This window comes from Mytilus trossulus, chromosome 1 (genome assembly GCF_036588685.1).
Source record: "Mytilus trossulus isolate FHL-02 chromosome 1, PNRI_Mtr1.1.1.hap1, whole genome shotgun sequence".
NCBI lineage: Eukaryota > Metazoa > Mollusca > Bivalvia > Mytilida > Mytilidae > Mytilus > Mytilus trossulus.
The window spans coordinates 62,441,697-62,465,486 of NC_086373.1; the positions used below are offsets into that span (position 1 = coordinate 62,441,697).

The 23,790-nt window shown below is 31.1% G+C and overlaps 1 protein-coding gene across 1 annotated transcript in view; it reads left to right on the forward strand.

Annotated features, from left to right (window-relative positions):
* Nucleotides 1-23,790, forward strand: part of LOC134686007 (uncharacterized) — a 62,171-nt gene that overhangs the window by 8,349 nt on the left and 30,032 nt on the right. Inside the window, exons 5-30 of the mRNA XM_063545739.1 lie at nucleotides 89-137; nucleotides 691-756; nucleotides 1,349-1,414; nucleotides 1,824-1,887; nucleotides 2,352-2,455; nucleotides 3,316-3,395; nucleotides 4,031-4,097; nucleotides 4,854-4,919; nucleotides 6,801-6,919; nucleotides 7,619-7,709; nucleotides 8,087-8,176; nucleotides 9,798-9,882; nucleotides 10,416-10,465; nucleotides 10,863-11,048; nucleotides 13,890-13,937; nucleotides 14,587-14,623; nucleotides 15,843-15,931; nucleotides 16,546-16,733; nucleotides 17,246-17,277; nucleotides 18,217-18,326; nucleotides 18,627-18,696; nucleotides 19,169-19,236; nucleotides 19,749-19,829; nucleotides 20,596-20,636; nucleotides 20,984-21,121; nucleotides 21,588-21,675. Of these exons, the coding sequence (XP_063401809.1) occupies nucleotides 89-137; nucleotides 691-756; nucleotides 1,349-1,414; nucleotides 1,824-1,887; nucleotides 2,352-2,455; nucleotides 3,316-3,395; nucleotides 4,031-4,097; nucleotides 4,854-4,919; nucleotides 6,801-6,919; nucleotides 7,619-7,709; nucleotides 8,087-8,176; nucleotides 9,798-9,882; nucleotides 10,416-10,465; nucleotides 10,863-11,048; nucleotides 13,890-13,937; nucleotides 14,587-14,623; nucleotides 15,843-15,931; nucleotides 16,546-16,733; nucleotides 17,246-17,277; nucleotides 18,217-18,326; nucleotides 18,627-18,696; nucleotides 19,169-19,236; nucleotides 19,749-19,829; nucleotides 20,596-20,636; nucleotides 20,984-21,121; nucleotides 21,588-21,675 (2,173 nt within the window). The remainder of the gene's footprint in view (nucleotides 1-88; nucleotides 138-690; nucleotides 757-1,348; nucleotides 1,415-1,823; nucleotides 1,888-2,351; nucleotides 2,456-3,315; nucleotides 3,396-4,030; nucleotides 4,098-4,853; nucleotides 4,920-6,800; nucleotides 6,920-7,618; nucleotides 7,710-8,086; nucleotides 8,177-9,797; nucleotides 9,883-10,415; nucleotides 10,466-10,862; nucleotides 11,049-13,889; nucleotides 13,938-14,586; nucleotides 14,624-15,842; nucleotides 15,932-16,545; nucleotides 16,734-17,245; nucleotides 17,278-18,216; nucleotides 18,327-18,626; nucleotides 18,697-19,168; nucleotides 19,237-19,748; nucleotides 19,830-20,595; nucleotides 20,637-20,983; nucleotides 21,122-21,587; nucleotides 21,676-23,790) is intronic.

A 23,790-nucleotide genomic window follows, 5' to 3' on the forward strand; every position in this document is an offset into this window, starting at 1 on the left:
GCTGTTGATTGTTTATTGCTGTGTTGACTGCTCTGCTGTAATCTGTGTGATTTATATAATGAATAAACCTTTCTGCTGTGTTATACAGGGCTGTTGTTTTACATACCAACAAGAACACAAGATCTGAACAAAGACATGTAAGTTATCCATGGTTGAATAGACAAATTTCCATACAGTCAAATACGTATACATGTAGTCAAAAACTTTTGAAAATACCATCACTAATAAATTTAGATCTTTTTCAAGTATAAGTAAGGTTTTCCAAATTAATCATAATACAATTGAATTGTTAGGTGTTGATTGAGGCAGCATATCGCATGTAGGTTTAGGATCCATGGTGGTCAACATTTAAATGTTACATGAATTGTTTCAATCTATCAACATTATTGTGTTCTTGCAAAACTTGCTCCAGCCTTTTGAAAAAAAATCTAAATGCACTTTATCTGCTAGCATTTAAAGGAGTTTTTAAGAGTCAGTTATGAAAAAAAAGAGGGGAATGATACGCAAGGAACAATGAACTTTTATAAGTGAAAGAGAATAGCCAAAACTTGACTTAACAAATAAAAATTAATTTGGGAAAAAGGGGAAAGGGGGGTTGTTGGTAGAAACTTCAGGTGCTTCAAAAGTGAAAACAGTTTCTGCTCTATATGCGTTTGCAACACTGATTATATATTATGTTTACTCTTACAGATGTCTAGTGATGATGATATTATGGAAGAGGATGAGGAATCTGAGGAGGAAGAAGAGGAGGAGGAGGTTCTAACATAAATAAGCATACTTTTCTTCAATGGAATTACTGTTCTTGAACTAAAGATAATTTCAGATAATTTTTAGCTTTCTTTTTGATATTTTGCACTGTTTTTACCTTTCTTTGTATGGAGCTAGAGATACAATATTAAGGGGCAGCAAAAAATATTAAAATCAATAATTATGAAAGGGGGTCACAAATTCACAATCCCCATGACGAAAAATGAATTTTCAGCAGTCAAAACAGATAAGAGTAGTAACATGCACTCCATAACAGGGATGAACTTATGTTATTCTTGCTCCAAGGAGGAACACTGCCATATCGCTGAGAACAAGTTAAATCTAGTGATGGTCTCATAGATACAGAAGATGTTCAAGAATGAGGTGGACTTTTGTTAGGGAAATGCTTTAGTAATTTAAAATTCAAAAAGCACTTCTTAGTCAGAAAAAAATATGCTGGTCCTTGATGTGATAGCAGAGCATTTTGTATTTTGATTCATGTCCTTTATCTTATGATTTCCTGCACATTTTTTGAAAAATAAAGATGACATGCACATATACATGTGTTTTATAATTGTTTTCAATCTTTCTTATGACATAGGAATGTATGATGGCTGATGATGATGCTTTCACAACAGAATGGGATTTAAAGGTTGCTAGAAAGAAGGTATATGCAAGTTCTATAAGTATTTACAACTTTCTAAAGGGAACATTTATCTTCATTACTTAAGTTCCCTGAATACACGGTTTAATTTGAACCATGATATATCAATTTATACAGTCTTATCAATAAATTGTGATTCTATTGTGGTAATTTGACATTTAAAACCAGTGATGGTTAGTGATTTAAAAATAATAACTGCTGATATCATATAAATTTGAAATGCTCATTTCTTGAATAATCTTCATGGAATATAGACTGAATGGTGGTACAAATCATTTTGATTCAGAAATCTGGCACTTTTCAGAAATTTCACACTTTTATATTTGTAAACTTTGTTGTGACACATTTGGTAGTCATTTTACTTTTATTCATATTGTAAAGTTTTATATATTGAGATACTTTATTATTTCAGAAACGGTGGGCTCAGAAAGAAGCAGAAATAAGAGACCAAATGAAAAAGGCAAAGCTTTCTCAAGGTAATGCATATTTTTGAGATTTCTTTAAGAAATGCAATATAGAAAGAGGGGGAATTTACCAAAGCAGGGTTTCCACTGGCCGTCGCCATTTTCGCAATTTGCAAAACAATAATAATTGTGCCAAAGAGACGATAAAGATAACTAGTAGAAGAAAAACCATCAGGCAAAATACAAAAAAAAAATGACAAAACAAACAACAGTCATCAAAACACTACATAAGAAACAAAACATGAGCAGAACAAACTATCTTAAAATAGGGAGGTTCCCCTTAAAAAAGGGAGGTTCCCCTTAAAATAGGGAGGTTCCCAGTTGATCTAAAATAGGGAGGTTCCCAGTTGATCTGAAATGGTAGTCATATCTCGCACCACATGTGGAACCTATATCTAATGTTTTACCTTTATTATTTGTGACACAAACTGTTCAGGGGTCACAACCATGTTATTATATTGATATTTTTACTTCAGGTGCTAGTAGTATGGATAAAAAACCACCAGAGAATATATTTACCAGCAATGCTGCAGCAGGGATATTAACCAATGATCTTGTTAGAATCATGGAAGAAGAACAGGTAAATTCTAAACTTGAAATTTACATGATGATTGATGAAAGAAATGTATGTAAACATTGACATTTTGAAAACACACTTGTTTGATGAGGAATGAAAATTGCAAAAAACGTTAGGCCAGAGAAATACATATTGAAATTTCTGCCTCTTGATTAACCCTCTATGTAATTGCTGCCCCTACATTATTTTATTGCATTGCAAACACAATTCATTGAAGAAACAAAGTTAATTGTTTTTTAATCATCTGGACGACTTATAGTTTTCATTGTTAATGTATTAAAATGTTAAAAGACTGAAATGAAAAGTATTATATAATGATTTTTCTAATTCTTCGTCAATTTATCCCTTTACCTATTGTATAAAAAAAAATTGTTCGTTTGATCTCCGTACTTTATGACGTTGAATTTTCTTGCTTTCCTCTGAATTTCCTATTGTGACGGCATGAAAAAAGGCATTGATGACGTCACAAAGAAAGAACACATCTCTTGCAGATCATCCGAAAAGAAGGAAGAAGTTTGCCTGCATAATGTTAGAAAATCATTAGAGAAACAGATTCCACCACTAAATCTTGTGTAATACTATATTTATCCACTCTCGACAGTTAAATTTTAAATATTTAAAACGCTAAGGCAAGCCTCATGTTTTAAATTTGAAAATTTAACGGTCTTGAGTGGATAAATATTGTAGTACACTCGATGCAGTGGTTGAATCTATAGTTATAAAATTGAGAAAGGAAATGGTGAATATGTCAAAGCGACAACCACCCGACTATAGAGCAAACAACAGCCGAAGGCATGTTACACATAATATAAACCTTATAGAAGCAGTTATACATTTGTATATTATAAAATTTTTGTTTTCAGGAATTAAGTTTTACAGCAGAACCTATAGATGATAATATATACAACTGGAGGGTTAAAATATTTCGTTTTGATGCTGAATGGTAATTACATAAAATTATTTTTGACATTTTAAATCCAGTCTGAGCGTTGTTAATTCAATACAGATCATTTCAAATACGTTGTCACAGTAGGCAGACAAAATATCAAAAGTTAGACTCAACAATCTGGCAAATACAACAAATCTTCAGTACTTGGGTTAAATTTATATACATTTGATTTATTGTATGATTCCAAAGCTCTTTCTAGTTTGCATTGTTACCAAATTTACAAGTGTCTAAGTTTTCTCCCTATCTTATTGATATTTTATATCCTGAAAGTGCTGTTTTTGTTGTCAAATAAACCTACCATAGAAAATTAATGAATATTTTATTCACAATGTTGTTGCTTGCCCATCAAGGTTAACTATGCATTGAAGCACAGAGATGTGGGACAATATCAATAAATGACTGACTATTACAGGAAAAGACATTTGAAGCAATACTGTCAATTTGCCAGACAAACACAATTTTAAATATAAAAATAAATAATTCAAACATGTAGACATCCACATAGCACAGCAAGATATCGGTTTATTAAGATTGTTGAAAGATTCCTTGTTCTCATTTGAAGTTAAACCTCTATCCAACAAGTAATTCTATACATAATTATTACAATTTTAAAATTTATACATTTTCAGTGGTTTAGCTGATGATCTCCTGCAGATTCAGTCCAAATTTGGATACAATTATATAGAATTAGAAATGGTAATGTATATTATTATAGCTGACTATGCGGTATTGGCTTCGCTCATTGTTGAAGGCCGTACGGTTACCTATAGTTGTTAATGTTTGTGTCATTTTGGTCTTTTGTGGATAGTTGTCTCATTGGCAATAATACCACATCTTCTTTTTTATATACAGATTGTAAATTTAAATATATATATACATTCATAAACAATACTCTTTATGTCTTTAAATTTTAAGAAATGCGTAGTGAGATATGACATGTAGCACAAAATGTTACTGCTTCTTTAAGGATGTTCGCTGCTCAGTTTCAAAATAAATAACTTTTCATAAAACTAGTATGTATTGATAGGGAATAAATTAAAGAAGCAAAAAGGCCAAAAAAATATAGGGGTCAATGTGCTTGTTTTTGAGATATAAGCAATTGGAGTTTTGGCGGGAAAATATTCTCTCTTGATTTTTCATAGCTTTATCTTTGACCAGTTAAAGTTCTCAAATACTATTAAAAAATAAATTCTATAAGACTTTTACAAATGACTTATAATTATATATGTAAAAGATTTATCAAAAGAAAAATGGGGGTTCATGGAGAATTTTTTTAAGGCATTCAAATTGATTAAACCAGAGGATTCCGAAAATCTGACAAAAACTCCAAAACATGACTAGCAGACATCCTTAAAATAGTTTTTACATAGTATAAAAAAGTATAAGACATCAAGCTTTCAACAAGGAATGTTAAAGGGAAATAACTCTATTTTACATTGTTATTTTTTTCAGACATTTGAAATAGATTTGTATCCATTTTACCCACCTCTAGTCAAAGTGATGAGGCCAAGACTTCAGGTACAGTTACCTTAAGAACATGTCACTTACAAGTAAAAACAGCATGGATATGTATAATGGCTTCAGCAATATAGGATTAAAACAACTGTTATATAAATTTACCAATGTTAACTCCTCTAAATTCTATGTAATACCATTTGAAACATATTTATCTGTACTAAATTATAAAAGAAATCACAGGCAATGTTTGCACTAAAATTTTCTAGATGTGATGAAGCATTAAGGTAGCACTCCACAGTTAGAAAATAAAATTAAAAATTAGCCACAAAATGTTTTTTCATCTCCTATTCCTGGATTTCTAATACATTAACCTTACTGTTTGTGTTGTACATGTGCATATGTATGTAAACAGTATCTTCCATAGAATTGATTTTTCAAAGTTAAAGGGTGAAAAATAATTCCTTTTATGTGTATCCATGGCAACATTCTGCATTTATTTACAATAAAATATTGCAAAAAGGGGGGTAAACATGTCACATATCCCCCCAAAATTTGGATCAAACTAGAATTTCAATGCCTTTGAGTGATACCTTTTTAAAAACTGTTTGCATAGATCTTCCTAATGATCAAATAAAAAATGGGTATCTTTCTCCTCATTTTTTCGTAAAATCTAATCACAAAGTTCGTGCCACAAAAAGTTGGAAAAAAACATTACAATAATTGCTGGACCAATGTAGGGTATGGGCATGCAAATACGGACTGTCATACAGAAAACAGCCTATATTACATGCATAACATAATCTTGATGTTCATATAAACCCAATACGAAGGCTATTTTAGAACTCAGCTATCCAAAAATAAATTTTATTTCACACTAGCTCTCATATTTTAAAAATCCACAGGGGCCAAAATGCGAAACTACACACCTAACTGTGGAGTGCTACCTTAAGGGGGGTTACTATTATAGTGTTAATGTATGGACTTTTTCATATTGGCCCTGTAACATGCCCAAGGTATTTATAATGACCAAAGATGGTTTTAATGGTCCTGAGGCAACGCCGAGGACCATTTCAACTGTCCAAGGCCATTATTTATACCAAGGACATGTTACCATGGTTACAGGGCCAATATGATAATAGTCCTGTATTGATGCTTTTATTAACCAACTAAGGCAACTTCATTTAAGAACAGTCTTCCAAATAGGATCCAAATACAGCTAACCACAAATTTAAATCAGAACCAATACAGAAAAAGCCAGTTTATAACACTTTTAATAAATGGTTTTGATTCTTCGATTAAAAAGAGGGTTAGAATCTTAACGTGAAGAAGATACATGAATTCATAGCTGAACTTGTTCTTTCGCATTCATGATGGATTTTTAGTCAACATTGTTGGATGTAATTTCTGATTATTCATCCAAGTACTTAAATTTATGCTATTATAATTCATTTCATCGAGCAAATATAAAGTAGCTGGGAAGAATAAATCAGACAGTTTGACTATTTTTACTCTTTGAGTAGTCCTGGGTTCTGACAATTGTTTAATGGAAATAAAACAGTGATAGTAATCGAAAGTCATACTCATAAAGCCTGTGAAATATTTCCATTTCAAGTCTTAACAAAACACTGAACATCATTTAAACTTTTTCTTATGATATTTAGTTAGATAAAAAAAAATTAAATTCACTTATTTAAAGAAAAAACAACATTTTAATTTAATCCATGTCCGGTTTCATCTGTCCATAATGCATGACTGAGATTTCGTAATGATTGACTGTAGCAAGTTCTCCGTTCATAATGACCAGTTGTCGAAATTAACCTGTTATAAAGCATGGGCATTTCCATACATATTGTAATAAGTTTGTTAATAATCTTCTTTAAAGAACAAACTGCTATATATATATATTCCTTAGTTATACATGTATTTTGTTTCTTTCTTTAGTGTTCTATGATGCAAAGAGTAACTAATATGGAGATGTTGAAATTGTCATACTGGATCCCTACAAAGGATATGAAATCTGTTATACAGGATATCAAAACATTTCTTCAGCAATGGGCCAGGTAATCTGAATTAAAGTTCCTCTGGAGAAGATGGGATTACTACTTTAATATTGTAGAAAAATGAAGTTATTCCCATTTTAGAGCAGAAAACATTATATTGTAAAGTCCTTTACAATTTGAGAATCTGTAAGGCTTTTAAACTTAATATTAAAAGACAAGATATTCTTTAATTTATTAAATGAAATCTGGCAATTTCTGAATTTTATGTTGACAGGTCTTGGGCATAATGAAGTAATAGATAGCATTCATTCAATATAGATTGATAGGAACTATACTTTTTCACTTGTTTTCAATATGTTTAAGTGGATATTCAGATATTTTTAAGGCCCATTTATGGGCATTATGTTTTCTGGTCTGTGCATCCGTTTGATCACGCATCCATTCATTCGTCCTTCTGTTCATTCGTATGTCTGTTCATTCGTCCGTCTGTTTTGCTTTAGGGTAAAGTTTTTGGTTGAGGTAGTTTTTGATGAAGTTGAAGTCCAATCAACTTGAAACTTAGTACACATGTTCCCTATGATATGATCTTTTAATTTAAATGCCAAATTAAAGTTTTTACCCAATTTTCACGATCCACTGAACATAGAAAATTTATTGTGGCGATGGAGCATCCATGTACTAAGGAAATATTCTTGTTTTATTCTATATTTTCAGTTATTTAGTATACTGGTATCTAATTTATAACTTGTTTTGTTGTAGGTTAGAAGTAAACAGTCCAAGGAATGATTTATTGAAGTATCCATATGGAGCCTATGTAGAAATAGAACATCATCTCTTAACACTTGCTCTGGTATGTTCAGTGTCATAGTTTTACAGAAGCATAAATTGCAAAGGTGTAACACAGTTTATTGTTTATTGCATGCTTCTGAAGTAGTCATTATGAGAGCAAAATACTCATAAGATAGATATAAGAAGATGTGGTATGCGTGACAATGAGACATCACTCAACTCATAATTTGTAAAAGTAAACCATTATAGGTCGAAGCTCTGAGTTTGAATAATATATTTGAAATGGTTTAATTTGTTTTTCCTGCAGTATATTGCAAGTTTAAAATGTGACGCAACATGCTAAGCCAGTGTAAAGGAGGGTATTATCAGTTCTCATTTATATGATATTACCGGGTATGTCTGATTGCATTTTATTTATCTGTAAGTAATGAATTTCAGGTGAGTGAAGTGAATCCACGTGTTAATTACCTGTATGATATGGATATCAGTCAGCTGACAGAACAAAGAACCAACAAGCCTAACACACCTGTAAGTTATGATAGACAGAAATTCCACAGAAAAATCACTGAAATGTATCTTTAAAAGTCTTCTTTTGTAACCAGAAGTTCTACAAAAGATCTTTCAAGTAATTTACATCATCTTGAATCACAAGCCGGGGGCAAATTTTGGCATAACAGTGGGAAAGGTTCTACCTCAAAGTTTGTGATTAATTTTCAAAAGTTGATATGAGCTGGAAATCTTTATTATGAGGCTGTCGCAGCAGCAGCAGTCAGAATATGTTTCATTTGTCTGTAAGTATATATGTCCCGATTAATTAAATAGTTTTATCATGACAAGTTACAGATCAAGTTGGAATTTTGATTTTTTGCAGAGTTGTGGTCTTTGGACATAGAAAGTTCACTTAAATAATCAGTTTTCAACAGATTTTTATACGCCAGTCTTTTAGACGGGACGTATTATGGTATACCATTGTCCGTCCGTCCATCCTTTGTCCACACTTTGGACAATAACACAAAAAAACTTTCAGCAATTTCCATGAAACTTAAGTGAATTGTTTATATCTAATGACGTAAGCTCCCTTTCATTTTTTTTTAATTTCAGATTTTAAGTTTTGGATTTATGGGGCTTTATTCATAAAAAAGGGGGGATTTTCAACACTTTGGACAATAACTCAAAAAGGCTTTCACCAATGTCCATGAAACTTTGGTGAATTGTTAATATCTATTGATGTAAGCTCCCTTTGGTTTTTTTTTTAATTTCAGATTTTAAGTTTTGGATTTATGGGGCTTTATTCATAAAAAAGGGGGGATTTTCAACACTTCGGACAATAACTCAAAAAGGCTTTCACCAATGTCCATGAAACTTTGGTGAATTGTTAATATCTATTGATGTAAGCTCTCTTTTAATTTTTATAAATTTCAGATTTTAAGTTTTGGATTTATGGAGCTTTATTCATAAAAAAAGGGTGATTTTTAACACTTCGGACAATAACTCAAAAAGGCTTTCACCAATGTCCATGAAACTTTGGTGAATTGTTTATATCTATTGATGTAAGCTCTCTTTTAATTTTTATAAATTTCAGATTTTACAGTTCCTTGTTATGAATTTTTATGCTTAAAAAAGGGGGGATTTTCCAATTTTGGGACAATAACTAACACATTCACAAAATTTTATGCAACTTTGATAAATTGTTTATATCTATTGACATAAGCTCTCTTTCCATTTTTATAAATTTATTAAAAGGGGGATTTTATGAAACTTTGGTGAATATATTAATGTAACATCCCTTTTGATTTGTATAAATATCAGATTTTACATCAACTAAATTCATTTAAAGCATAAAAGAGCAACGAGCGTATCATGCGCTAAAGCGCAGCCCTTTATTTCATCATGCTAGAAGACTTTGACTTCATATTTTTTATGCAGTTTAAACCATTACAAAGTATAGATCAATTAGAATTTCCTTCATTACAATGATTATTTTAACCAACAGGGGACTATGTATTGCCATGCAATACTCACTGAATGCTTGCTTCAAATTGTTTGATACAATTTATTTGTAGTTTTAAACAACTTTTTTATAACTATAACATAAATTTTAATAAAGAATTTAACTATAAAATAATGTGTTAAATTTTATCCATTTAAGCCTGATAAGTCAGGAGGACCTGCTGGCAAAAACAAACCAGAGTACTGGGCCAAAGGTACAGGGTATGGACATCATTATAGATCTGGTAAGTTATTTACTGAGGAGGTTTTTGATGGAAAAGAGTAACATGTATAATTAATTATAAAAAATTTGGTGCTTTCTAAATTCTATGATGTCCAAACTGGTACAAAACTTATAGTAATAGAGTCCTGCCACATAGAAACTATGTAATAAGGGTAAAAATTCTGGTTCCTGTCAGCTGAACAGACATATTTCATTAAATCCTAATCTCAAGGGTTTTGTGTATTTTCATTGTTTATTCCTCAAATTGAAAGTTATGTCAAATTATTGATTGAATTTTCCTTGTTTTGCATTGTTATGCAGAATAGAAATTTGTCATTGGGAATTTTATTTTAGATAAACTGTGTACCGCCATCTCTGGATGTCAAATAGCACTTTAATATAAGTCTAGTTCTTTGCTTAAATCTGCTAATTTTGGGACTGATTTAGATTCTTGTATCAAATGCCAAATGTTGTGTTTGTTCACTTTAGATGATAATTTCTCAGTGGATACATATTTAACTGATTGTTTTTTTATATTTCTGCTCATTATTTCAGAATGGGATATAAATGCTTATATAGCAGCACAGAAAGAGAAGGATAATAAGGTTTGTTACTTAGGTTATTTTTGCATAATGGAAAATTGTCAGTTTTTGTCATTCATTGTTTTACATTCATTGGTTAAAGTTTTAACATTTTGATAAAATATTTTTAGCAAAATTCACGTGTGAGAATTATTTATGATTGTATTGGCAAAGGTCCAAGCAAGACGTACATTTTTCTTGTTTTGCATCATAATACCTAATGTAAGCAAGAAAACAGTTTTATTTTAAATAACTAAAATAGTGTGTATCTGTTCTACCTACAATTACAGACACAGGAAGATAACACAATCTTGAGTTTATTCCATTGCTTCAAACAATGCATTTCACAATGCAAAATAAATTTAATTTTTATCCATCAGTGCTTACAAGTGCTTTGTTAAGAATGGGCTTTTCTTTACAGGTAGAAACTGTATTACACAAGATTCTAGAAGAACTGAAATTATTATATACAAATCATGCACCACAGTTAAAACCTCGAACTTTAGGAAGTCAACCAGAGCCTGACACAGGTCAGACAGCAGTTATAGATCCTGTTGAGGATATGTTTACTGTGTTGGAAGGTTCAGCCATAATACCATTTATTGAGGTGAGCATTCAATATCTGAAAATTCTGAAATTTTTGTTAAGTTTTTTATGCCTCATTAATGGGCATTATATTGTCTGGTCTGTCCGTCCATTCGTTTATTCGTTCATTGGTCTGTCTGTTCATCCGTTCGTTGTTTTTGGTCAAGGTAGTTTTTATACGACCGCAAAATTTGAAAAAAAAATCGTCGTATATTGCTATCAGGTTGGCGTCGTCGTCGTCGTCCGAATACTTTTAGTTTTCGCACTCTAACTTTAGTAAAAGTGAATAGAAATCTATGAAATTTTAACACAAGGTTTATGACCACAAAAGGAAGGTTGGTATTGATTTTGGGAGTTTTGGTCCCAACATTTTAAGAATTAGGGGCCAAAAAGGGCCCAAATAAGCATTTTCTTGGTTTTTGCACTATAACTTTAGTTTAAGTTAATAGAAATCTATGAAATTTTGACACAAGGTTTATGACCACAAAAGAAAGGTTGGGATTGATTTTGGGAGTTTTGGCCCCAACAGTTTAGGAATTAGGGGCCAAAAAAGGGCCCAAATAAGCATTATTCTTGGTTTTCGCAAAATAACTTTAGTTTATAAGTATATAGAAATCAATGAAATTTGAACACAATGTTTATGACCACAAAAGGAAGGTTGGTATTGATTTTGGAAGTTTAGGTCCCAACAGTTTAGGAATTAGGGGCCAAAAAGGGACCCAAATAAGCATTTTTCTTGGTTTTCGCACCATTACTTTAGTATAAGTAAATAGAAATCTATGAAATTTAAACACAAGGTTTATGACCATAAAAGGAAGGTTGGTATTGATTTTGGGAGTTTTGGTCCCAACAGTTTAGGAATAAGGGGCCCAAAGGGTCCAAAATTAAACTTTGTTTGATTTCATCAAAATTGAATAATTGGGGTTCTTTGATATGCCGAATCTAACTGTGTATGTAGATTCTTAATTTTTGGTCCCGTTTTCAAATTGGTCTACACTAAGGTCCAAAGGGTCCAAAATTAAACTTAGTTTGATTTTGACAAAAAATGAATCGGTTGGGTTCTTTGATATGCTGAATCTAAAAATGTATTTAGATTTTTGATTATTGGCCCAGTTTTCAAGTTGGTCCAAATCGGGGTCCAAAATTAAACTTTGTTTGAATTCATCAAAAATTGAATAAATGGGGTTCTTTGATATGCCAAATCTAACTGTGTATGTAGATTCTTCAGTTTTGGTCCTGTTTTCAAATTGGTCTACATTAAAGTCCAAAGGGTCCAAAATTAAACTTAGTTTGATTTTAACAAAAATTGAAATCTTGGGGTTCTTTGATATGTTGAATCCAAACATGTACTTAGATTTTTGATTATGGGCCCAGTTTTCAAGTGGGTCCAAATCAGGATCTTAAATTATAATATTAAGTATTGTGCAATAGCAAGAAATTTTCAATTGCACAGTACTCAGCAATAACAAGAAATCTTCAATTGCACAGTATTGTGCAATAGCAAGTATTTTCAATTGCACAGTATTGCGCAATAGCAAGAAATATCGAATTGCACAATTTCAATTAGAGTTATCTTTCTTTGTCCAGAATAGTAGTTGAATCAACTTAAATCATTGTTTTATACAATATACAATGTATATTCACTTTTACTACCAACTGATAAATTAAAACAATCTTTACCATTCAGTGATAACAAGCACTTTTTTTACATTTTAATATTTTATGATGTATTTAAATGAGTAATTATTGTTGCAAACTTCATTAGAAATTTGAATTGAGATCGGTTTTGGAATAAAGGAAAAGGGGATGTGAAAAAAAAATTGAGGGGGGGGGGGGGGGGGGAGGGGTTCAATTTTTCTCATTTGAAATTTCATAAATATAAAGAAAATTTCTTAAAACATTTTTTTGAGAGGATTAATATTCAACAGCATAGTGAATTGCTCAAAGGCAAAACAAAAATTTTAAGTTTATTAGACCACATTCATTCTGTGTCAGAAACCTATGATGTGTCAACTATTTAATCACAATCCAAATTTAGAGCTGAATCCAGCTTGAATGTTGTGTCCGTACTTGCCCCAACCGTTCAGGGTTCAACCTCTGCGGTCGTATAAAGCTGCGCCCTGCGGAGCATCTGGTTCTAATTTAATGGCAAATTAGAGATTTTTCCCCAATTTTCACGGTCCACTGAACACAGAAAATGATAGTGTGGATTGGGAATCTGTGTACTGGGGACTCATTCTTGTTATTTTTGCAATAATTGCAATGGGGTAGGTTTTTAAAGAAATACAAATTTTCATTGTATTGTGTAGGTTGATTATTATTGGTATTACTAAATACAATTCTATCTCAACTGATTGGTCCTAAAGGACATGCCAGAACTGTGTTTGTTCTCAATAATCATTTATAAAAAACAAGGCGACGCAGATGTTGGTACCAAGGGTATACAATTTGAAAAAAATTGCTGTAATGTTTGCACTAAAAAAAAAAATACTTAATTGTATTTTGACTTTTTTTTTTGTTTCTACTTAATCATTGATGATCTCATTATAGAGATTTTGTATTTAAGGTGGTACCCAACATTTTCACTAAAATTAATTTGGCTTGTTTGATTGTCATAACATTTTGACAAAGTATTAACTTTGACCCTTAAAAAAAATATGAAAATTTCAAAAAATTTGAACCAACCATTTTATTAGAAAAATTACACTGGTTATATAGCAGTTTGACAAACACTTATTTTGATCATTGAGAAGCTTAATATTCCTTTAACAACACAATGTAATTAAAAAGTTTAGCTGATTTTACAGAGTTATCTCCCTGTAGTGTTAGGTACCACCTTAACAGAGTTATTTATTTTTTTTAGCAATATTTAACAGCTGATTCCTTCTTAGAAATATGTAGACATTCAGTTGTAAGTATGATATTGATTATATTATATTGGTTACTGAAGGTTCATTTATTTTGTGGATCATGGAAAATTTTAATTTTTTTTAGATAGTAGATTTCATGGTTTTGCCAATCTCGGCATACAAAGTCTATAGAAAATGGTATTTCATTTAAATTTTTTGTTCACCTGTAAGCTAGAAACCCAGTATAATTGGTATCCAAGAAATAATAATGAATCTACAGTATCTTTCTTTGCTTTCAATTTCTGTGGTTAAGAAAAAACTTTATGTTTTGAAATACTTTAAAACTATAAAACTTTTTGAAAAAAGCAAATGAGTCCTATGGTATGTTTATAAGTGCTTTGTTTGATGATGAAATTAACATATTGACTTCAATACTAATGTGCTCAAACAAGCTTCTGTTAAAGGGGAGGGGATGTTGAAGGGATAGAAAATATATCAGTCAGACAATAGAAAGAAAATTTATGAAGCCTTGGAAACTTGTTTGAGTCTTTAATGTTACATGAAATAAATCCGTCCTTATTCTGAAAACAATTGCACTTATCATGACACTTCTCATACAATTTCTAATGTAAGATTATGGATAAAAAAATAAAAATCATGTAACTTCAGAGAGTCAAAGATATATAAAACCCAATATGTTTATTTTTGCAGGTTTATAGAGTGATAATAGATATAATAAAGGAAATAGGTGAGTTATAATCAAATGGTGCATTTATATCTATCCTTTTGCATATTTTAGCGTAAATATTGATTTACTTATAGGGTCTTTGCATCAGAACTAAACACATTTATTCAAAAAACAGTTGTTGGCATGACACGGGTTATGTTCTTCTCATATATGCTATGATGGTATGATACTAAACCCCTAACGGGAAGGATTGTGCCTGATATTCATATGATGAAATCATAATCTTTCAATCAGTTTAATTGAAGTCTGGAGCTGGCTTAACTGCTAGTAGTCTGTTGTTATTTATGTATAATTGTCATTTTGTTTATTATACCCCCGCTTTAAAAAAGGGGGGGTATACTGTTTTACCTCTGTCTGTCCTTCCGTCAGTCCATCAGTCAGTCCGTCCGCCCCATGAATATTTTTCGTCGCATTTTTCTCAGGAACTACAATACAAGGATTTCTGAAATTTGGTTTCAGGGTTTATCTTAGTCAGCTATACCGTGTGATGTGTTTTCAGATTGATCACTTGACAACTTCCTGTTAACCAAACACTTGTATGATTTTACACATGATAGCCAAGTTGAAATTTTTGTCTCATTTTTCTCAGGAACTACAATACAAGGATTTCTGAAATTTGGTTTCAGGATTTATATAAGTCAGCTATACCGTGTGATGCGTTTTCTGATTCATCACTCGACAACTTCCTGTTTACTGAACACTTGCATATTTTTAGATAATTAATATTATCCACTTGCAGCGGGGGTATTATGTTTTCTTTGGTTACATCTTCTGACATCAGACTCAGACTTCTCTTGAATTGAATTTTAAATGTACGTATTGTTATGCTTTTACTTTTCTACATTGGCTAGAGGTATAGGGGAGGGTTGAGATCTCATTAACATGTTTAACCCCACTGCATTTTTGTGCCTGTCCCAATTCAGAACCTCTGGTCTTTGTTAGTCTTGTATTATTTTAATTTTAGTTTCTTGTGTACAATTTGAAAATTAGTATGGCGTTCATTATTACTGAACTAATATATATTTGTTTAGGGGCCAGCTGAAGGACGCCTCCGGGTGCGGGAATTTCTCGTTACATTGAAGACCTGTTGGTGACCTTCTGCTGTTGTTTTTTCTATGGTCGGGTTGTTGTCTCTTTGATACATTCCCCATTTCCATTTTCATTCTCAATTTTATTTATTTATATATTTAAGACTAAAATCTTTTATACTATATTTCAGCTCGACAGAAACAGTTACTGCCATTACTTGTATCTTTACCAAATCAACAGTTGTCTGTCTACAAGTTGCTGGAACAACTTGAAAAGAAGGTATAAATGTATTTCTCTAATTCTTCGTCAATTTATCCCTTTCTGCACCCATTGTATAAAAAAAAAATTAATCAACGTGTGGTTCGTTTGATCTCAGTACTTTATTGGTTAAAATCCGATTATGATGTCGAATTTTCTTGCTCTCCTCTAAAATTCCTATTGTGACGGCATGAAAAAGGCGACCATGCCTGATGACGTCACATAGAAAGAACACATCTTTGTGCAGATCATTCGAAAAGAAGGAATAAGTCTGCCTGCATAATATTAGAAAATCATTAAAGAAACAGATTCCACCACCAAATCTCGTGTAATACAATATTTATCCACTCTCGACAGTTAAATTTGAAATTTGAAAATTTAACTGTCTCAAGTGGATAAATATCGTATTACACTCGATGCAGTGGTAGAACCTATATTTATTCATTGATATGTGTTCTTTTTAAAATTTTAATAGCCTTATTTCTAAATATATGATTTATCAGGTAACATATATTTGTTTCATTTTGATTCTTACTCCGGACAAAACAAAAAAGAATTAAAAGTGCATTCAGTTTTCTGGGTTGATAAAAATACAATAGGAATTATAATATTTTAAATGTTAAATGATTTTGCAGGCATCAATGATGTTAAAGCATCTATGTAAAGCTGGTAATGGCAGTATACCAACATCTCATAAATCATGGGATGATCCTCCAGAGACCTCGGCCTTTGGTCTCATACCTAAATGTTTCGGTAGATGTAGAGAGAGTAGTTCACATAGTTCCTCTTCTGATTCAGATGGGGAGGAAGAGAAAATTGCAAGGTATTTATGTTCAAATAATTTGCTGCTTGTCAATCTGATTTTGATGTCAGTGATCATAATTAGACTTATCTTTATACAAATTGTTATACAAAATTTTGTTAAAAGAATGAGCTGACAACACCATCACAATAGAAAAAAACATAACGCTTAAAAACAGAACACAGAAAATTGAAGATTGAGAATATGAAGTGACCCTTAAACAGGGTGGACCAAGATGTTGACATAAAAATCAAATGCAAGTAGCAATTTTCTGTTTTAATTTTCCACCTGAATTGTAATTCATTGTAAAGACAGATTAAAATGTATAATGGAAGTAACACTTTAATACTTAAAAAGTTCAAATGCACACAAATACTTCACGACAAAAAATGGAAACCATAAAATAGACATATATGTACAGTGCATCTTTAGTTTCTTTAGAATAAGAGAATAAAATTATTTTGTATGACAGTGTAGAACTCTTTCAAACATACAAAATCATTGTTGAATGAAGTTATCAATTGTTGTTTCAGGGAAATGGTTTCGTTATTTAACAATGTTAAAGGTAAGAAATGAATAAGTACTACTAAACTTTTATAAAGTGTTTTACAAATTGAAAAGAAAAAACAGCACTTTTTACTGTAAATTTGGGGTGACATGATTGAAGAACAATGAAAAGTGACATAGAAATGAAAAGATAAGTAAAATAAAGTACTTACCAGTAATTTTAAAAGTAAAGATGTAGATAGCAAAAAAAATGACAATTAGTGCATGTCACTGTTGTAATTAATCAACTTAAGTTAAGTTGCTATGCATACTTTATTTGTTTTTTAACTTTTGTATTAGAGCATCACTGATGAGTATTTTAAGAAACACATGACGGGCATGCAAATTTATACGCCTTGTATATTTAATGAGTTTTATGTATGAACAAAACAAATACTCTCAGTCTTAGGTTATGGTTAAAAGTAGTTGTAGGGTAAACTATAATGATATTTATTCAACACTATGAAAATATGATATATGTTTACTAGAGAATAGATTTAAAATATGTGAATACAATGACCTCTATTTTTTTAAACAAACATTATTTTAATTTTAGTTTCTTGTGTACAATTTGGAAATTAGTATGGAGTTCATTATCACTGAACTAGTATATAGATATAGGAAGATGTGGTGTGAGTGCCAATGAGACAACTCTCCATCCAAATAACAATTTAAAAAGTAAACCATTATATTTGTTATGGGGCCAGCTGAAGGACGCCTCCGGGTGCGGGAATTTCTCGCTACATTGAAGACCTGTTGGTGACCTTCTGTTGTTTTTTTATTTGGTCGGGTTGTTGTCTCTTTGACACATTCCCCATTTCCATTCTCAATTTTATTCCTTGTTACTTAACAGATTTCTACATAAGAATACAATAATGAGCACATTCTGTTTATTTGAAAGACATATATGTCACAGTATCTTACATAATAATACATATCTATTTCATGCTATTTACAGATACCTTAGAGAGAAATAGTTTACTGGGTAACAGAAATAATAGTAATGATAATGATCCCACCATATATGGAGAACAGATTCCTCCCTATGATGTACTTAATACTAAATGTGTGAGTATTTCTCAAATTTTTATTGATTTAAGAAATGTAAAAAAAAATTTGAAAGGACATTCAGTCATGGTAATTTTATACCTTTTAACTCTTTCCTCCATGTTTTCATTAAGTATTGCTATTAGTGGAAATTTCACTGATAGAATAGAAAACTAGCAGAATTGAGGGGGTCTGATCTGATCCTGCGTATTGTTTTGTCAGGATCCTGTCCCACCTGACTTTATATCTAATTTCACTTAAAATAATTTGACTTTCACATATCATGCTTACAAAAAAAATAACTTTTGTGTTATTTTTCAGGATGCAGAATTAGAAGTGCAATATAAACAAGTTCTAAAGAGCATGCAATTTGGTAGTTCAGATCTGCCATGTAAGTCAGAATTATATTTGCTAGGGAAAATATTACAAATATGACAAATTTCTAGAATCGAGAATCATAGAAGAATGTTCTTGAGTCCATGCTATTTCATAAGGAAACCAATTATAGTACCGCTAGATTCAAGATGAATGGCTGATAAAATTCAATTTTGTGTAATGCTTTCAAGATGCATGAATTCATCTGAGTACATGTTAACTTGGCAATCCAGATTAATATTAAATAACTAAAACGCTAGTATAAAGTTCATATTATAAAAATGTTCTGACGTCTTTTCTCATGATTTTCATCTGTATTAATTATGTAAAATAATAACATTAACATTTTCAATTTTAACTGCACTAGATGCGCATTTCAATAATGAATGTGTCCTCATTGATGATTGAGACTGAAATATTTGAAAATCCACCACTTAATACGAATGTTGGAAGAACAAGTAAATATTTATGGTATGTAATTTTTTTAGTGGAGGGGAACCTTGGCCACCATTATGCAAATCTTTACAAGTCACATCAAGCTGGAGGACAGAAACAGGTAGGTTAACCTACTCATGTTCAAGTCATTTATTACGAATGGGAGTTTAATACTTCGAAAATTCATATATAATGCATGGGGGTTAATTGCTAGTTTTGCACTGAATTTTGTTTAAAGTTCTTTATACCACTTGTTTGATTACTGATTGAGATGTAAAAGGGAAGGCTTGCAAAAATTTATTAGACCTGCCACATATTCATGTGTGTGTCCCAAGTCAAGAATATTGTCAATGGTTGTTTATTGTCTCAATTTATTTAGAGTTCTTGCTGAATTTCATTTTGATGGCAAACTATGATTCTTTCGGTTTAATTCTTTCACAACTTTAAAAAGTCTGAACTATTTACACCTTGAAATACCATGTAGACACCTGTCATTTGTTGCTCTCTAGCTGATTTTTTGGGGTTTATTTGCATTTGGATTTGGTTTCTGTCTTCTTGAAGTACCCCCTGCATCTCATTTATTCATAGATGAAGGATGGAAAAGCAATTTGAAGTACTTTTTGTTTATTTTAGATATTCAGAATAGCCCAGGAGTTAACATCTTTATCATCAAGTTTACCACTTAATCTTTCTTCATCTATATTTGTCAGAACCGTAAGTATACAATACACTGCACTTATTGAATTCATCCTTAGCCCTTCTAATTTATAAACACAATTGTCCATAAATAACATTCTACACTTTAAACCATTCAGTGATGATGTTATTGTTTGTTTGATCACATTCATTTAATAAAATTCATTATTCATCTGATAAAAAATGTAGTAGATCTGTCATGCTGTTATTGAATTTCTTTTTTGACAATTACATATACAGTGTAGTAATAATTTGGCAATTAGAAATATTATTTACTGTGGAATCATTAATATTCATTGAATACTAGTTCTGGAGATTTTAACTTGTTAAAAGGGGACAACCACAAATTCTAATAGTTGAAACAAAATTATATGTTAATAAACAAAATTTTACTTAAGAATTGAATGCTTCTTTTTGTAAATTTATTGGGGTGTAAAAGCGTTGACCGAAGTACATTTTTGATGAAGCGTGGAAGCGCTTCATTCAAAAAATGTACGCACGGTCAACGCTTTTACAACCCTATAAAGTTACAAAAAGAAGCATTCAATACTTATAATTACATTTTTTAGCTAGGATCATGAAAGCACGATTTTTATCAAGTTTTGTTTAATTCACCTGTGCACTTTATTGTGGAACCTCGTGTCATCACGAATGATAAATGTTATTGTCTGATGCAATTGCTTACGGAATAACAAGTGATGTGCAGTTAGCCAATCAGAATAACGAATTATAATGAAACATACATCTAATGTAATTATAATCAATTATATTTACTCCATTGTAGGATGATGAAAAGATAACTTTGATGAGAGCATTAATTACAGGGTAAGTCATGAGAGCATTAATTACAGGGTAAGTCTTTAGTTTGATTGTTTTTGTTGGGTTGCTTTCTCATTGACGTATAGCCCATATTTCCTTTTATTATTTCCTAGTTTAATGTTAAATTAAAGTTTTTTTTAAACGCTACAGAAAACCATAAGAAACCAAAAGCATTTATTTAGTTTTATTTTATTGCAAAATCTGCTTAAAATAAAGTTTTTTGGATTCCTTATATAAAACTGGAAACTTTTGATACATTAAATACAATAAACACAAAATTATTTGGGTGATAAAAAGGTTTCTATAATTTCATGCATTAAGTATTTTCTTATAATTAATACACTCATTTTTAGGCCGGAAGGAACCCCTTATTCTGGTGGATGTTTCCTGTTTGACATATATTTCCCTCCTGCCTACCCACGATGCCCTCCACAAGTTAACCTTCACACAACAGGAAGTGGAAAAGTCAGATTTAACCCAAATTTGTATGCGTAAGTAGAGAGAGTAAAACAGGTATTTATTTATATCAGAGTGGTTTCACTTCTGTTAATTTCTCAACAATAGGCATTTTTTATGTGCATGGATACTGGGAATATATACCATCTTATACATGTTCAACTACAAATGAACATCTACATTCAATCATAGAATGAGTTGATTAGTTTTGATAAGAGAAAAAACTTTTGAAATATCTGTCATTCCTGATGCCATCTTGTTATTATATTTGCTAGAGTTATTTACTAATAAGTCAAAATCTTCAAAAGAAAGGATTCATTATGAATAAACTTAACAATTTTGCATTATTACATGGTAGATAAAAGTCATGAGCACATTTGTATGGTACAATAGAAAATTCATGTAAAAAAAAGATTTTGTAAAAATTGTAAATTTTCCAGAGAAAATATAGTTTGTACTTACCAAGTTAATACCAAGATTCTTTGATTTCTTATATTACAGATGTGGAAAAGTGTGTCTTTCATTACTTGGAACTTGGGAGGGACAGAAGGGGGAACAGTGGAACGAAAAAACCTCTACTGTTCTACAGGTAAAGTATCCATTTTTATTTAATTGTCTCATATCTACAATGTGGTGTCCCAAATTGAACAAAAAAGTTCAATACTTCTACTTAAACATAAAGATATAGATACATGTATGAAGGCTGTACCAAATATTTTTTATACGACCGCAAATTTTGAAAAAATTTTCGTCGTATATTGCTATCACGTTGGCGTCATCGTCGTCGTTGTCGTCGTCCGAATACTTTTAGTTTTCGCACTCTAACTTTAGTAAAAGTGAATATAAATCTATAAAATTTTATCACAAGGTTTATGACCACAAAAGGAAGGTTGGTATTGATTTTGGGAGTTTTGGTCCCAACATTTTAGGAATTAGGGGCCAAAAAGGGCCCAAATAAGCATTTTCTTGGTTTTCGCACTATAACTTTAGCTTAAGTTAATAGAAATCTATGAAATTTTGACACAAGGTTTATGACCACAAAAGTAAGGTTGGGATTGATTTTGGGAGTATTGGTTTCAATAATGTAGGAATTAGGGGCCAAAAAAGGGCCCAAATAAGCATTATTCTTGGTTTTCGCACAATAACTTTAGTTTAAGTAAATAGAAAATAATGAAATTTAAACACAATGTTTATGACCACAAAAGGAAGGTTGGTATTGATTTTGGGAGTTTAGGTCCCAACAGTTTAGGAATTAGGAGCCAAAAAGGGACCCAAATAAGCATTTTTCTTGGTTTTCGCACCATAACTTTAGTATAAGTAAATAGAAATCTATGAAATTTAAACACAAGGTTTATGACCATAAAAGGAAGGTTGGTAATGATTTTGGGAGTTTTGGTCCCAACAGTTTAGGAATAAGGGGCCCAAAGGGTCCAAAATTAAACTTTGTTTGATTTCATCAAAATTGAATAATTGGGGTTCTTTGATATGCCGAATCTAACTGTGTATGTAGATTTTTAACTTTTGGTCCCGTTTTCAAATTGGTCTACATTAAGGTCCAAAGGGTCCAAAATTAAACTTCGTTTGATTTTGACAAAAAATTAATCGGTTGGGTTCTTTGATATGCTGAATCTAAAAATGTACTTAGATTCTTGATTATCAGCCTAGTTTTCAAGTTGGTCCAAATCGGGGTCCAAAATTAAACTTTGTTTGATTTCATCAAAAATTGAATAAATGGGGTTCTTTGATATGCCAAATCTAACTGTGTATGTAGATTCCTCATTTATGGTCTTGTTTTCAAATTGGTCTACATTAAAGTCCAAAGGGTCCAAAATTAAACTTAGTTTGATTTTAACAAAAATTGAAATCTTAGGGTTCTTTGATATACTGAATCCAAACATGTACTTAGATTTTTGATTCTGGGTCCAGTTTTCAAGTTGGTCCAAATCAGGATCTAAAATTATTATATTAAGTTTTGTGCAATAGCAAGTCTTTTCAATTGCACAGTATTGCGCAATGGCAAGAAATATCTTATTGCAAAATATTGTGAAATAGCAATTTTGTTTTTAATTAGAGTTATCTTTCTTTGTCCAGAATAGTAAGCAAGAAATATCTAATTGTAAGAATTTTTTTTATTTGGAGTTATCTTTCTTTGTCCAGAATCAACTTAAATCCTTGTTATATATACAATATACAATGTATATTCACTTTTTACTACCAACTGATAAATTAAAATAATCTTTACCATTCAGTGATAACAAGCAGTTTTTTTACATCTTAATATTTTATGATGTATTTAAATGAGTAGTAATTGTTGCAAACTCCATTAGAAATTTTAATTGAGATTAGTTTTGGAATAAGGGAAAGGGGGATGTGATTAAAAAAATTGGGTTCAATTTTCTCATTTGAAATTTCATAAATAAAAAGAAAATTTCTTCAAACATTTTTTTTGAGAGGAATAATATTCAACAGCATAGTGAATTGCTCTAAGAGAAAACAAAAATTTTAATTTCATTAGAACACATTCATTCTGTGTCAGAAACCTATGCTGTGTCAACTATTTAATCACAATCCAAATTTAGAGCTGAATCCAGCTTGAATGTTGTGTCCATACTTGCCCCAACCGTTCAGGGTTCAACCTCTGCGGTCGTATAAAGCTACGCCCTGCGGAGCATCTGGTTAATTCCTCAGACCAAATATAATATTT